The sequence below is a fragment of the Sander lucioperca genome, chromosome 15, assembly GCF_008315115.2.
Source record: "Sander lucioperca isolate FBNREF2018 chromosome 15, SLUC_FBN_1.2, whole genome shotgun sequence".
NCBI classification, from domain to species: Eukaryota; Metazoa; Chordata; class Actinopteri; order Perciformes; family Percidae; genus Sander; species Sander lucioperca.
In genome coordinates, this window is record NC_050187.1 from 21497346 (window position 1) to 21514766 (window position 17421).

General features: G+C 41.8%; 1 protein-coding gene across 2 annotated transcripts in view; it reads right to left on the reverse strand.

The window, feature by feature from the left end:
• Nucleotides 1-17421, reverse strand: part of lrmda (leucine rich melanocyte differentiation associated) — a 210261-nt gene that overhangs the window by 63902 nt on the left and 128938 nt on the right. The window contains exons 3-5 of one of the 2 annotated variants that reach the window (XM_031306697.2): nucleotides 5838-5964; nucleotides 4297-4436; nucleotides 804-930 (exon numbers count right to left, since the gene is read on the reverse strand). In XM_031306697.2, coding sequence (XP_031162557.1) covers nucleotides 804-930; nucleotides 4297-4436; nucleotides 5838-5964 — 394 coding nt within the window. Of the gene's footprint in view, nucleotides 1-803; nucleotides 931-4296; nucleotides 4440-5837; nucleotides 5965-17421 lie in introns of both variants that reach the window. The other variant, XM_031306694.2, reaches the window with a different exon arrangement.

A 17421-nucleotide genomic window follows, 5' to 3' on the forward strand; every position in this document is an offset into this window, starting at 1 on the left:
CTTGTGTACTTTTAAACCCGACATTGACTCACATGCTTCTGATTTGTCATTGGATGCCTTCGCTCTTGCTACTCTGGATCCATTTTTACCTCCCACACTCACTGTCAGAGCCCCAGAGACCTTCAAAACGACAAAGCTTAGCTGATCCACACAGTGAGTATTTCATGACCTTACAATTACATGAAATCAAATATAGGCAAAAGCCGCTCATTCATATTGCATTATCAAAGGAATGGAAGACGGGGGAAAAAAGGGGTGGAAAGGGGTGAAGTGGGTATATCTATGAACCTCCCGAACTCTAATTAGTCTGTGTGGCAGAAAACAAGAGAGCGAGGAATAAGTGCACAGGCTCGGGATAATTAAGCGATTGTGAGCGGCATGTACGTGAGCTGTCACTCCAATCGCCAGCCATGTCACACTTGGCAACACAACCGCGACCGGACAGCCGCCCGTCGTCTTTGATCTGGACTCATGCATACGGAATCAGGTCAGGCCGTGGTCACACACATTTAAACACACACACACACACACACACACACACACACACACGCATACACGCACACATGCACACACACACGTGCACACACTCAGATACAACACACACACACTTTGAGCAATAGTAAAAACTCTTTACAAAAGGGCCACAGCACTAGGACCTCTATAAAGGAAGACTGACAGTCAAGCATGCACAGGAAAAAAGGACGGATAAAGGAAAAGAATAGAAAGGGGAAGAAAGGGCAGAGGGGACTTCAGAGGGACTACTATTTAAAACAGTGTACACAAAAAAACAGAGCTTAACTTACTGCTTCTAACTTGGGTTTGACCACTTTCATGAATGCTCCTCTTGCCTGCGCCTCCATCACTTCTTTTTTGGACACTTTCCTCGTGTCCAGAAACTTCAGCTGGGGCAACTTGTGCAGAACAAAGTACCTGTGAGAAAACAACAATTTAACTTAAAACTGAACCGTATCGCTGCCTTAAAAGGTCTTCTCGTAGGCCTATCCTTGACAAAGTGACAAACAGAGAATCTAAGGAAGTGTGTAAACCGTCATACACTAATCAAACTGACACACATTCTAATATGTAAATGCACACATCAAAAAAACTTGAAAAGAAGCCGTGTTTACTGAGATTTAATGGTGGTGCAGATTTAATGGTGATATGTTCTGTATGTAATAACCTTCAAAGCTGATAAGAATAAGTACAACATATAAATAGCACGAAAGGAGATACAACCCGTCTGCCAGAGCTGTCATTCTGGCAGCATCACAGATATCTCTCTAAGCTTTCAGACACACTCTGTCTTTCATTGGGAGGGAGAGAAACGTCAAAAGATAATGGTTGGAATACATAGATGACAACAGATCCTTTCACAGGCAAGCAGGGATAGAGGAACCAGTATGTCAAGGCTGAGCTGGTAGCCAAAAAGGACATGCATGCAGCACCTAAGTGGAGGGTGAGAAAGGACGGGGGATATGGCCACAGACAAGACCTGTGCGCAAAGAGCCGTGACAAATTGATGATGGCGATGGCGATGAGGGGAGATGGCAAAGCCCGTGTCAAGTTTTCAACACCTGAGGATTATAAGGAGGGGATGCAGGGATCACGTTTAGACTGACACAGGAAATATCGCTGCTCAAATTTAAGAAAAAACATCAGATATAATTTGAAAGAACATAAAACAAGTTAGAGTGCTTATCTGCAAAAAGAAAACAAATTAATAAAACACAAAATATATCACATGGCCCTTAATAACTTACAATGGGACCATTAATATAGGGTAAAATTACCTGTTCCTAACCCCTAATAAGAGCTCCTTTTTCCGGTGAGAGCACCAGCACTCAAATACAAGAGGCCCCAATCCCATCTTGTGTCTACCTCTCTGTAAAAGGACTTTGTTCAGGGTATTTCCATGATGAAATGTGAAGATGCCCTTGGGAGACATGCAGGGAGGTTATTCTCCATAGGTAACCTACCATCACAGGGTCAGAGCAGATGACAAGGCTCTGTCAGCCAGTAGCGATATTAATGATTCAAACCAACCAAAGAGGGAGGATAAGAGAGAGGGGTAGTGTGGAGGAGAGATGACTGAAAAAAAAGTTTCTAAGACAATACACACACATATACATATAAATTGTATTTAAGTTTTGTATTAATTTATTTTGTAATTATAATTTCATGTATGTATTTGAGTAGTATATAGCAGTGGTTCTCAAACTTTTTCACATCAAGGACCCCTAAACTGACACAAATTAGACCACGGACCCCCATCTAATAAGACTTTGTCCCAGGGTCTGCTACGTCATAGAATTTTTGCTTTTAGATGTTTTATTACAGAAAGTGAATGAAACCCATGAGCAAAATAGTCATATAATCTGTCATTGTGTTACTTATGGATGTAATTATAGTGAAAATAAATGATGTCCCTTTTTGTTGGGGACCCCCTGGAACCCCTTCAAGGACCCCTGGGGGTCCATGGACCCCACTTTGAGAACCACTGGTCCATAGTAGTTACATAGTTGGGCAAGAGGAATTTCTGTGAGAGAAGTCCTTAAACCATACTGACTGGAAAAACTCACAGACATACATTTAAACACAAGTAAATATTAATGTATTTGTTGGAAACATTATTCTCCATATTTGTACTGTATTTAGCCTGTAAATTCCAACTACACAGACATACACATTTTATATTTGTTGTTCAGCTGACCTTCTCTGCACTATGCAATAAGGTTGACAATGTTAGGAAGTGTTTTCAAACAATCATTGTACTTTATGTATTACATCTATGGAAGATAAAAGCAAAAGAAGAATATTTATAGACACTGTGGGTAATTATTATGCAGCTGCATGTATGGCATTTAGAAAAAAAGGTTGAGTGAACACAAAGTACAGCTGGTGGTTGAGGCACCTCAGGCACAAGCTCTCTGATCTGCCACAAAAGGAGATCGGACAAACTGATATCTTTCCTCAAGATAAGAGGTTAAAATGTACCAGAAAACTATGTTAATCTTTGAACAGAATATCACAGAAACAGAGAGAAAAGACAGAGGTTGAGTTATACTCACACAGTCAGTTTTCTGAGGAGACAGTGTCTTTAAGCACAGTGCCACATAATCAGGAACCATTGTGAACATACTGTATAATATTACAGCCTTGAACTCTTGTGTTATTGCAGTACTACAAATGGCCACTGTGCGTACGCATGGTCGGCTAAGAACAGGACAACATTTAACCTTCCCGCAGACTACACAATACTGTGTGAATGAATACTATGTTTCTATGTCATTGCACTAATTGGGGCACCGATGCAATGCACCAGGGTATTTCACTTGAGAGACCAACATCTCCCGAGGCATTGGGCTGGGTATTTATTGCCCAAGGCCGGTGCTGTCACGACCTGCATACAGCCTAACCTTGTCAGACATGAAATCTGCATCACGCTCAAATTGATGTTTTACTATGTGACACATTATGAATATTACATTACAGGACCCTAGACGTTGTCAGTCAAAACAGAACAGCTTTCCTCACCAGCAAGATAAGCATGTGAGGAGAGGGGAAAGGCGGAGAAAGGGAGAAGGGGAGGGAAAGGGAGAGAGGGGGAGAAAGGGAGACAAAAAGAGAGAAGAAGGATTATTCAAGAAAGGCATGAGTGGTAAATGATTAATAGGCAACACAGAGTCAGAAACAAGCACTTAGGGCTAAAACAGACAAAAGAGAGTATGCTTTTCGCCTTTTATCGCATTTCATGTAAAGGACCCTGACAAATGGTGGTCATATTGCATGGCTTGAGGCCTAGCTTGATGTTTAATGCATCATCTGCTCTGGTAAGGCAGAGTAGTAAACACTCATTTGTGGTGGTGACTAGTCACACATGAAATCCATTTTGCAAACTGGAGTGTAGAGGGGCCAGTTGACAAAGCTTTTAGAGTGATGTGGTTGAATCCACAGTCTGCTTGTGAAATGTAGGGGGCTGAATGTTAAAAAAGGGAACATCTCCAAATCCATTACTTACAAAAAGCTATCACTCTGAATAGCTTAGCATCAAAACTGTCTGACTGAAAATATATAAACACACACACTCACACTCACTCACACACACACACACACACACACACACACACACACACACACACACACACACACACACACACACACACACACACACACACACACACACACACACTCACTCACTCACTCACTCACTCTATCTATCTATCTATCTGAACGAGACAGAGTATTATCTGTTCCTTATTTATGTGTAACATCATCACAGTCCATGTAGTAACTGACCTGTATCTCTGGTAGTCGTCCTCATCCTTATCCGGGCTGACCAGCTGGTTGGGGCAGGCCTCATTTCCCAGCAGGCTTAGGTACTCCAGTGACGGGGTCACATCAGCCAAGTGTTCCAGCAGAGCCTCGATATCAGTCAGGTGTCAAAGGGCGGATGTCAAGGACCTAGCGCTGTTAATTACATTAGCATTTACTCCCTGCACAGCCCCTCCCAGGCCTGTCTGCACTAAAACATGTCACTGTCAAATTTACCGAGGTGCTCAAAGGGGCTAGTCACTGGCTTTGTGAGACTGGGCAGGCAGAGGGGCAATTTAAGGTGCAGGCTTTGGCATATACTGTAGTAGTGATACAATTTGGCTGCTGCTCTCTCTCCCTTTCTCTCGATCTCTTTCATTTCCTAGGTGGCCGGGTGCAGAACAGTGACAAAATGATGGATGCCCTGTGGTTCAAACAGTCCGTGCTTCCCAGAGCCGTGCTGTGGAAAAGTTTTGCAAAACGTGGTAAAAACAAACAGCCCCTAAGCAGGCACATTCATCACTAATACATTCACTTGGAAAATTGAGCCCCAAAGTGTCAAACTACAACTGCACTAATGCAGTGCTCGAGCTTTAAAATGGCACTGTGCCACGACAGGATGTACATAATTGGCCTATTAGCATGTGCCGACCACTTCACAACCAAACTCAGCACACAGTCCCAGACGCACACTTCAAGGAGCCCCAGTTTTAATGTTGACTCTGGAAGTGTGTGTGTATGTATGTGTGAATGTGTGTGAGAGAGTGAACATCGTTACCCAGTAGGATCTGCATAACCAGAGGAAAACAGGACACATTGCTAAACCTGTTCTGAAGCTTCGAAGGGAAGTTCACACATTTTTGACTGATCATAAACAGCCTAGCAATGTGTCTATGTGTTGAATTTAGGGTAGCTGTGCGGAGCTCTGGTTTTTGCCGATTACTTTGGGTGGCAAGTAGAACACACAGGGCTGTTATAATCAATGAGGGAAAATATGAGCATGTTCTTGTGCTTTTAGTGACAAATTAAATAACTGATTCATTTTATTTCAGCGAGTTAAAGCAGAGTAATAAAGCATAAAGCAACTGATTCAAATGTGAAAAACCCTGATTTGATTCTCTATAATTTAAAATAACTGATATCACCAAACAGCAAATACATCACACTAGATAAGGTCTTATTCTTAGGGTGTAGTTTTAATTCAACACTATTTTATTCCCTGCGAAAATAAAATCACACCTCTTATGTTGACTCTAAAATCTGATTCCACTAGAGGTCCCTGTGGTTCAAAAACTAGTCCTGTGTGGAGCTCTGTGACAGCCAAGTTCCCCCACTCTCTTTTGCAACACACAGTGCTCCCTGCAAAGGCACAAAATTAAAAACGGGTTCTCGGAGACAAAGGCAGGTTGTACAGACATATGAATGTAAACAAAACGCACTGTTGATTCTGATACTGATGCCTGTGATATATGTCTGCAAAGTTGGCAAAATGAGAAATAGACTGAGTGATTAGTTTGAAAGGATATTTGGTTCTTATTGAGTGTTAGGGTGTGGAGGTTGGGTAACCTGGGCAACCGGAGGTCGTTTTCAAGCAGATTGTTGTCAACGACCAGCTCTTCCAGCTCACTGAACAGTTCGAGGCCCGCCAGTGACCTGCAATGATAAAGCAACAGGAAAACTGTTATGGCTCTAAATCTGGTCAGCAGTTATTGTGCAGAAATAAATATTTCAGCCTCCCTCTTTCATACACTGGGAGAGTATGGGTCTGGGCCTGTCAGGGAAGTGAATGACAAGAATTAGTGGTGCTGAGCTCCCCTGGCATGGTGAGGCATCCTTCAGCAGCTGGCAGGATGAGGGATGGGGGTCACTTGCGAGTAGCCAGGATTCAAAACAAAAGGCTTCAGAAATGCGGCGGGCAGGATGAATTTGTCAATGTCTTGTGCCTTGAGGCGCCCAGTTTCGCCTGACCCTAACCCTCCATTCCCAAGACAAATCACTCTGTCACAGTTCACCTTCACTCCCAAGACACAAATTTAACTTGTCATCCATCATTTTCACAGAGGAACCGGAATACACTCGCAATCACAGATGGAATGGAAAGGGAAACTTTTTTTGCAACTCTACCGCGATAGGGGTTAGTGTTGGTATTTTGACATCAAAGGACTTTTCTTTTTTTGTTTTTCAAAGCAGGCCTTTCTGCTCTTTTTTATGACAAATTGCAAAAAGGGGTGAAGGGTCCTCTCAACTCTTTCCCTCTCTGTCTCTTTCACACACACATACACATTCACACAGGCATAAAAATGATGGAGGGTGGTGTTAGGAGTAATGTTAGGGCTCTGCAAAGTTCAAGTCATGGAAGGTGCACAAAGGCAATGTGTGTGTGTTGTCTAATCCTTCATACTGTCAGCATGCCATGTTAAAGTGTCCTGGGTGACTTCATTGACATTTAAATCTGCCAGAACCTGACACATACTGACTTTATACCTCTTAAGAAGTATTCCTTACAGTTCACCCAACAGGTACTTTTAATTTAACACCAGCTTTTTAATTATTCAATATATTTCAGTATACAGTAATAATTATTTACTCCAAGCTCTGAATTTTCTAAATTCTACATTATAAGTATAGTACAGAATGTTTCTAGTTTTAAAAGCAGACAACGAACCTTGACATTAGGTTACATAATTATAAATTCCAGCAAAAAGTGTCACATCGCAACATGACAAACTGCAGCGTGAATTATTGCTCCTCGCTGGATCTGCCTAGTGTCAATGGCTGCCATAATACACACCAACCTAGAGCTAGGTAAATATAACACCTTTATCATGACAATCTGCAAATGCATGGCAGGGACCAGGTATCTGCGTAGGTGCAGTGCATAATGTACAGTCACATTCACTACGGAAAAGTAACTACATACTGAAAAAGAAAGGAAGGAGTACTTGCAATATAATGTAGTGTACAAAAATACACCTGGATCTATTAAGATGCTGACTTGTCCAACTAATTAGTCAGTAAGTAGCCATTTATTAGGCACTTTAGTAAGTCAGACCAACTGTGTGCTCCATCTGCTGTATCTTGTTTGCTTTTTCTGGCCAATCAGCTTGTACTCCACCTAGACGTAGTCCTTTGGCCTGGAGTGGACACACTGGCAGCAACTTTGAACTACAAAGCAAAATGTTGAAACTATCTTCGCAGGTGGAAAACGACAAATAGGCAATTCATTGTAGACTTGCGAGCGAGGCTGACTGCACTGCCTTATTTCAAAAGACATCAACATTTTGCAAACACGCACACTTGATATCCACCACAGCTTTAGAGCACCTAGCCAGTGTGCTGGCAAAGCCAGTAGCTGACAACCTCTTATCAGATCTGAGTAATGCACTGGCAAGATGGATGAATAGAGAGATGTGCCAGTTTTATGAAAACTACTCTGTTCGTTGTTTTCCCATGGTGCTTCTCATTTGTGAAAGCAAACAGTTCCATTAAGCTAGTATACTAAATCTATAGAGATGGCAAAAATTATGAATTTCATTATAAGTTTTTGCTTTTTTAATTACTCTTTGGTCAACTTACTGTACTGTTGTTTCTCGTGGATATAAAAAAAGCAGGGCATTTTGTCAATGTGTAGTTAGGCACAAACCCTATTGGATAAACATTATTGCTTTTTCAGTGAACAGAGATTGCTAACTAACTATTGCAACCTGTGTGTGTGTGTGTGTGTGTGTGTGTGTGTGTGTGTGTGTGTGTGTGTGTGTGTGTGTGTGTGTGTGTGTGTGTGTGTGCGTGCGTGCGTGCGTGTGTGTGTGTGTGTGTGTATGAAGGGCTGCAGTCCTGTGGGTTATGTTATTAGCTGCTCGGTTAAAGGGAGCCGCATGGCACAGGAGGGAGCCTTATTAATTGTTGTTTTCATGTCACCACTGCTGCGTGCACTGGCTGATTTAATCAGTTAAATTCACAGCCAGGGGAGAGCCACTGAGTCCCATCCAGCATTAACTACAGTGCAGGGATTGAACTTCTAATACTCTCCAGCTTTCTGTGCTCCCACTACAGATTCCCATAGCTGGTTTCATTACTTTTTATAAGCTTTCTTGTTTTAATATTGGCTTGGAAAACTAACAAAGTTTAACCACTGCAGTAAAAGTCCTTCACTTCTTAAAAAAAAAGGGGGGCAGCTTTGCTTTTAACAAAACTAATGAGCATAATTGACTTGAGTCCCAATGCTATAGAGGTTTGGTAAATGGCAGACAGGCAAAACACACAACACACAGTTTTTATAGGAAATACATTTTTTTTCTAATGTTAGCATTATTTGATGTAATTCACCTCCCTCAAAAATGTTTTGATGATAGTGATAATGAAAATATTTAGTAATGTATCTTAAGTTCAACTGCAATGGTCAATACTACTACTACTATTGCTACTACTTCTACTGCTATAATTTTTGCTTGTTTCATACATCCTCTAGTGCAATTCCACAGATAAAAACTGGCAGTCGAAAAAATAAGTAGGATATTTTTACTAAAAACAATAAGACAAATTCTTACAAATGCTATATGAAAAAGAATTTACTGTCACGTCATATTTCATTGTCATTGTACAAATAATAAAAGAAATTATGATTCCTATAGTAACGTGTGATCAAATGTGCTTTTATAAACCTCTAACTAGCAAAAGAGAGAGACGGAGACAGAGACAGGCGGTAGCTCTAACGAGGTGAGGCAATGAATCCTCTCCTTGTTAAGATAATTATGATCAGCCTCATTGTCAGAGCTAATACTTCACCCTGGCTGTCTTTACACTATGACTACCACTTAGCCTGTGTAAGCTCACCATCATACATCATACGGCCCTGTGTGTATCAGTGTGTGTGCTTTTGAGCTTACATAAGTAGTGCATGTATGTGTTGAAATCTCCATTATCTGCTAAGTTCCTGTCTACTGAGCACACAGAGTACATATACCAATATTTAGCTGGAGCAGAAACACAGGAAGCAGGGGAGAATGTGAGACACCAGACAAGGACATTTGAGAGGAGACACTGACCCAGCGAGCAGCCCTGCCAGATCAATACACTAATACTAATGCAGACATAGTGATTGATGAACCACTGCTGACAACAGAGGGAGGAAAACTCCTGACTATTATTGGCTGAAATGTCAGTCACTCCTGCCAATGGTGTGTGCTAGTGTCATGTCATATATCCTCAGGCAACAGATGAAAAATGGAGAAGGGCAGCCTTGGCTCTTTTACATGTGTTGCACAGTCTCCCTTCTTATGTCTGCTGCTTTTCAAACTGTTGCCTAGATGAATCATAGTTGGCAATTTTTAGAAACTCTGAAGACGATAGGCCAAATGTGGAGTTTGTTTCAGCTGTATATCACAGAGCTATAACGTAAAACAACCTTGAAAGTCTTACACATTACTGAAATGGTGATAAAGATCACAGAGGCAACATCCCTGCAGCTAGCACTGCAATACTGAAAAAGTTCCTGAGTCTAATGTATATCAAAAAAGAACAAACACTTTGAAAAGCTGGAGAGCCCTCAGCTGCAGTCTACAGTTAAAGGGCTGATGTCCTCTCAAGGGTGGGAGTGGTGCAGAAAAGCAAAGCACTGTTTTTCTAAATGGAGGGCCAGAGCTGCAGAGTGACAGGCATAATGACATCCTGTTCAGAAGGCAACAGATAAATGTTTGATGAATTGACCAATACGGGTGCCATGATGGCCTTCATAGGTGCATAATGGACTATTCAGAGCACACATCAGATTGCCTGCCAGGATAAGGTACTGTAATGAATGGGAAAAGGAACTGGACCTGGGAAAGCCAGTATGCGGACTGGCTTTAATAAACTTAATAAGAAAGGTGAATGGAGGAGGGCTGGCTAGAGAGGGAGGCAGGAGGCGGGAGAACTATTCTGCCTGAAATAGTCAAGAAATATTCTGATGGTTGTTGCCACTCTGTACACTGAAACATATATCTCAATCTTAATCAGTAATTCAGGAAATAAGCTATATTCCCATATCTACCATATATTCCCAGTTCGGCATCTTTTGGTCTTAAAACAATCAAAGTAATTATCTGACAGTTTCCAATAGAAATATACTTATTTTCAGAATTAAGTCTAAATACCATAATACAACTGGATCAATGTGCATATTTATGTCGTTTACTGACACTATAAAAAAAGTAGATATATTTCACCCAATGTTTTGATATTTTATCGTTTAACAAAAACAAACCTCAAAATGTTAAATGTGATACTAATTGACTTGATAGAACTGATGTTTTTGTAGTGTAAAAAAGTGGTGGGGAGTGTGAAAGGATAATAGTTATTCAGCTTTGTGAAAGCAAAATAATTGAGGATAACATATAGCCTATTAATACACAAAGTCTCCATTAGTTCAACACAGTTGTATTTCATCACTCTAACCCACAACACAAAACACAAATAAACATAAAAAAATACCAAAACACAGCATCAAAACATTATCAGGATTAGCCCCTAGTAAATAAGATGACATTATCTGTAAAGCAAATTAATGCCCCGCAACCCCTCAACATCCCTCCTACCACCTCCACACAGAGCTGATCAGGTCTGTTCCAGCACTCTTCCCTCCAGCTACAGTTTATGGCCTATACTCGGCTCTGTACATGGATCTCTGATGGCAATGGTGAATTAGACTGTCATTATCTGTCTCTATCTCCCCAACAGCTCTCCCTTTCTCACCCCCCTATCTCCCTCGCATATAGACAGTCACTGCTTAGTGTGGCACTCTTCTCTCTGTGTTGCCAGGCCTCAGGTGGCAGTCATTTAAAGATCACAGGTCCAGGACACACATAGCCTTTCCTGAATGCATGTCAATTCACACATGAGAAGGGGATTAGACTTCTCCTCCTAGGCAGCTGCAAATTACTATTAATGGCAATGCAAATCATTAGAGTACGTTTGGCGCCGCCAGCAAATCTCTTCTTTATGTGGGTTCACTCTTAATCTGTTTTGAATATTGCGCTATGCTTGCTCCTGATAGCCTACAAAGCTGTCAATTGGAGGTGGTATGTCAACTTTACACAGGGTTACATCATTTGCGAAACAAAAAAATATCTTTTTAGAGAGCATAAACAAATTCAAGCAAGAAGAAATCTGTGAAATATAATTAGCAAAGTTCTTTGTTGATGAAGCAGTTAAATATCAGCACTCATTACTTCATGCTATATGATGTTATTATGTGAGAAGTGCAGACTAAATTGTTGAAAATGTCTACACCATGGTGCGTCTGCCGAACATTTAAAGCTAGCTTCGGTGTGTTTGAATGATAATACCACTGTGGATCCTGCAGTGTCTGATTTATAGACTACCCCTGTGGATATTTCCTGCTGAGTGTGTGAGGTTAATATTCTCTCTCAATGTCATTAGTGCTGACAGAGGGGCTGAGAGCACTGTGAATCAGACAGGGAATAGTCTATATCCTTGATGTTCCACTTCCGGGATTGCTCCGTTGCCGACGGAAATTCCGCCAGATTTCACTCATTTAGGCTAGTTTTCCGTTGCGTTAGGCTTCCTTTGTCTTGGCATTTTAAACTCCGATGGATTTATGAGGACTGTGGTTAACCATTTCTCAGATCTCTGCAGGGTAAATCCAGACAGCTAGCTAGACTATCTGTCCAATCTGAGTTTTCTGTTGCACGACTAAAACACCTTTTGAATGTACACATGTTCCACCAAAACAAGTTTCTTCCCGAGGCTATTTTGCAGCTGCTTCTCCCCGCCCAAGACGATTGTGATTGGTTTAAAGAAATGCCAATAAACCAGAGCACGTTTTTCTCCCATCCTGGAATGCTGTGTGGACTACCCAGACCCTCCTCGGCTGCGCCAAAGGTCTGGCAAAGCGAGACTAGACAAGGAGTGATCCTGTCAATTCACAAACACACACACACACACACACACACACAAAGAGCCAGGGCCAGACAAAATCAAAGCTACTGTACATCACCTGGCCTCATGCTTCTTCTTCCATCTCCAATCCCTGCCTGATTAATGACCCTGGATCAACCCTGACCAAGGGATAACGACTTGACAGACATTCCTGTCAGGTCCAAACTCATAAGCCTTGCTTGACCGCGGTTTTGCCTGGGATGAAGTCTAAGCTCCAACAATGACCTGATTGAGAGGTAGGAGAGAGTTGCCCCTTTCCCAGTGAAGAAAGAAATGAAGAGATCACTGCAGAAAGGTGGACATCTCTTTTAAAGTTTCAGCAAGTGAGGTTTGTTACATGGCTAGACAGAATGACAGCTGCTTCCCATGTACAACACTAAATTGTACACTGTGAAATACATCATTAGACAAGGGAGGCGAGCAGTATTGCTAGTGAAGCCAAGCTCCTTCAGAGCCTATACAACACTTCCCTCCTCATAGTGCCTGGACTGTGCTCACAGTATGGCCATGCGTCTTGTGAATGTTTGTATTGAAAGATTAGTTGTCTATCCACATGACAAACACCCTCCTCTCTCAGAGAGCAGGAGCTGAAAATCAATTCACTGATGGCATCTCAGTCAGTGAGGACATCAATGCGGCACAAACAAGCTCTCATGCATGCGACACAGCCTCACTTTAAGTGTATATAATACTACAACATTACAGTGACAGGGTCAATCAGCCAAGGCCTACTGCTATGAGTACACTCCACATTAAACAATGTTGTCATATATAAAAAAATGCACAAATATAAAATACATGTATACACAATATCTAACTAGAAATTAACCCATGTACTCTTGCAATAAAATAAAGGAACCATTAAATAATATATGCTGCGATCTGTGAGGAAGAATCCCTCAGTGCCCTGTCTGCCTGTACGCTCTGTCATTACAGTGTTCAGGCTCAGTGCTTGTCAACATTTCCCTGAGAGGGGGAGCCATCCCGCATTACGTTTGAGTGAGTTCAACTGTCAACTGCCAGCCATTTGTATGCCTCAGCATCCACCTAATAGCAAATAATCACTACCCCGCGCTCTCTTCATGGCAAATGATCGATGTTGTCTTGAAGTCTGATGGATGACCCTGCCACAGTGATGTCCAGGCATGCATTAAAAAACCACCTCTATGAAATGCCTGTCAGTCTGATGAAGCGGTGCACACAAAATCACAGGCGTGTGCACATACTGACACTGAGGAATGCAAACAAAGTGAGGGAAAGCCATGATTCATTTAAACCATAAAAAAAGTTAATTTCTTTATATTAGTGGAAAATTTTATAATGTGACGGGACCTGTGGTGTGATCGGTAGACAGCATTACTAGAGGTAGACTGCTCAAGTACCACCTGGGATGCTTCGCTTCCTCCTCTCACCCTCTCTCCCTCCTTCCCTCTTTCTAACACACAAACAGCTCCCTATTACCCCTCAGTGTTCAGATTAAAATGCGCAGCACCACAATCTTTGATCTCCCACTTGCTGACACAAATCCTTTCAAGCCTCCAACATTTTCCTGCAAAGGTAATTAGTGCTAATTAAAAAGTTTCGAAAGCAGTCTACGGCTGCTGTTGATGCTGCTGCTGCTGGTGTGCCGGCGCGCCCTCCGTCAGATCACCCATCTACCCCCTCCGCAGGTCCTGCGGATGCATGTGTCAGCTGTGCTCCTGCCTCTTTTCTGCAAAGGATCCCATAACTAGATGACACCAGTCAGCCTAGAACGTTTGTCGAAACAGGATGAAATCTGGAAGCCCAGTAAGGGGTCTAACTAGTGGTTCTTCCCCCCTGACAAACCTGTGCTCTGCAGGAGAACATGTAATGACACACCTAACAAATACAAATCCCACAAATAGAACAGGTGTAGTCTTTAATTGGGATACCCTAGCTTGGGGGGCTTGTTAACATGGAGTAATTAACTTGATAAGAGATTCAATTTGCTGAAAATATCATTGCAGAGAAACATATCATTTAGTATGAACCGCGATTTGCATAACAATAACCAAATGCAAAGACTCCAAATTCTTTTGGCATAATGAATAAACACATGCGTAATTAAAGAACTTCCTGTTTAGTGTGATTACAATTATTTGAGATAAAGATATAACTTGAGCAGTCAATGCTATCATTCATTCACCGGCCTGACTTATTGCTTTCATCAAGCCATTATTATGATATAATTAGCTGCCGTTCTAGCATATTATTAAGTGGCTTGCTGAGTGTCAGGTACAGAAGCATCTCAGAAATGACACACAAAAAAGCAATATCGTTCCACAATGTTTCAAAAAGATAATTACATAATCTCAGCATGAAGAGCAAACAGAAAAGTGATAATTAGACAAGTATTCCTGCCAATTAAAATATCAAGCCTTGTATTTTCCCCCGCCTGAGTTAGAGCTTGCAGCACTCCCATGTACAACATAGAACATTGCTAAAATCATCACAGAGGAATGAATATAACTGTAGTAATGTATCAATATTGTCATATCATATATGTTTTCAGTGCAGCTTTCTACTCCATTTACTAGAACCTTGAAGGTTTTCAGAGCCTTCCAAATCTGGTAATGTAACGAGGATGTTCAGATTTTCCAAGATGACAATAACCAGGAGTGTGCTTTGGCTCTAACATGTCTATTAATATGATTAATGATTGACATGTAGGTGTGCCAACAAGAAAAATCAGAGAAACAACAAAGTTATTGATTTGACCTTTGGGATAGTTTCTTCGTTCATCGCTGTTGTTTTTGCCTTGTCTTACACCTCAAAAGGAGATAATAGAACATGTCACCGCACAAGGCAGTTTGAAATTGAATGCCATCATTTTAATTTAAATGTTACATTCTCTGTGACATCTCTGTCAATGCATAATTGGCACTGAATCCCAGTTTGGATGTACATATTTATCATTCAGCGTGAGCCACTCAAAGACACAGACAGATATGTTACTTTGATGGGATGACAGCAGATGTGGATAAAAATAGAACTGCAAATCAACAGTCACGCTGTCAGTTAAGCTTTTTGTCACAAACTTGCACATAAACATGCATGATTAAAAACAGCAAACGAGCTGTAGGCAGGAATCAGTGTCCTTGCTCCAGAAGAATGTAAATAGGCTTATTTGATCCAAGCAAATTAAATTCAGAAGACAGATTTAGAAGAAAACCATAGTAAATGATGGACATTTATTGGGCAAACACCCTTGACATTATGGCAAACTTCACAATAGCAAAGTGCAATTGCAGAATATCTGAACGCAAGTTACACACTATCCAAAAGTTACTTTTATATAGTATGCACCAGTCACATTGCAAAAAGCAAGCAGGACATTTATTTTAACAGTCTATAAAGATAGAAACACAGCTTTGGAAACATCTTAAGAATGGAGCTCAGATGACCTTGCTTCACTAGCAGTCTCTCTTTACTGAGGATGGCCTTTCTGTCTCTGTAGTTCACTGACAAGACAGCTTAAAGGGAGGTGTGTGATAGCCTATCAGCCCAGCGTAAACCACGGCAGCAGTGGAGCTCCCTGAGAATAAAAAAAAGAATAAATCCCTCCCACTCTCTCTCACTTTTTCCCCTCCCAGCCTCTCTCCGTGTCTTACCGCTGGCCCATTACCTTTACAGAGTGAGGCTCATTAAAGAAGGCAAGTTGAGTCAAATCTTTCTGTAATTCAGCGGAGGTGAATTGCTGTCAACATCATTAACCGTCATTTCTCCAACTCACTTCAGTACTTATGAAGTGTTCTTTATTGTGTAATGATCCAAATCTCTTCTCTAAATCAGCCCTCTTCAAAGGCCCTGGAGGACATACCACCCATGCTGCTGCCTGACATGCTAAAGGGCCAGATTAAACGTGGCTCCATCATTACGTTCCTCTTTGCTCTTAAACAGATCCAGCATTTCATCCTGCGCCTCAGCTAGCAGGCAGCGTTCCTCAGAAGGCACAGAGTGGAAGAGAGATCAACAGACCCAAAGATTTCAGCGGACAGAGGTATATGCTTTTCAAACATTGCTGTCTTACCTATGTAGGGCCTTATACCACTCGTTTTTATTTGGTTTGCTGCATCAAAAGACCAATTTTTGCCAATAACCCTCTTCCCTCCCTTTCTGTTTTTTAATACTGTTTACTGATGGTTCATTGATCTCATAGGTCCATTGGTCAGGCTGGCTCCATGGCTAATTACAGTGAGAGCTGCCCTGCTTGTCATGCTAGTGGCATGTCCTCTGAGTCCTGTCTTAAGAGAAGCCTCCTTTGTGCCTCCGCCATTGTGTGTCCCCTAGTGCTCAGTATCATGCTATGAGATGTCCTCCAGGCCTTGTGTTGGGGAAAGCTTCTTTTGTGCAGGCACCATTGTGTGTCCCCAGTGCTGAACCCCCTGCTAGGTAGGAACACAGACAAAGTGCAGCAGGGGGATGCTTCTCAGGGCCCTAAGACCTACAGTAAATCTTCAAACAATTTCGACAAACAAAAATGGCTGCTGTGCTACGCTAAGAGTAGACAAGGAAAAGCAGATGAATAAGCAACATCAATTACTGGGGCTTTGACCTGCAAGCCCCCACACCATGGCACACATTTCACACCAAATCGCCCCAGATTGAAGTTGACACTGCTGGAGTGGAAACACTGACCTCTCACAAGGCTAGCGCTTCAAACTTCAGGGCAGAGAAAGACATGGGGGACTGATAAACTACATAGACCAAGGCTAACGTGGAAGGGAGACAAGGAGGAGGGGTATGAATAAAAAAAAACACACACGCATAATAGGTCCTAGTTTGTTTCAAAGTGAGACAAAATGGCTCAATTTGAGCACTTAGGCCATCGAATTGGCTCAGCTGAGGTACAAGAGGAACATGCGAGAGGACAACCGCATCAGGCCACTGATAAGGAGCCTATAAGAGGAACAAAGCCAGATGTCCAACAGGCTTACCAGTGAACCTCAGTGGTACTGGACCCTCTTTAAAGCTTGTTTTAGCCTCCCAGCTTCACCCCCAAAAAGTGCCGCTTCCCCTGAAACCTTTTTACTCAGGCACATAAAGCCTCCCTCTACTTTGTAAGCTTGGACAAAGGCAAAATAAACACATGGGTCACATTTGTTCAACACACAGTACACTGCTCTAATAAAAAGTTCCTCAAAGACCCTTTTC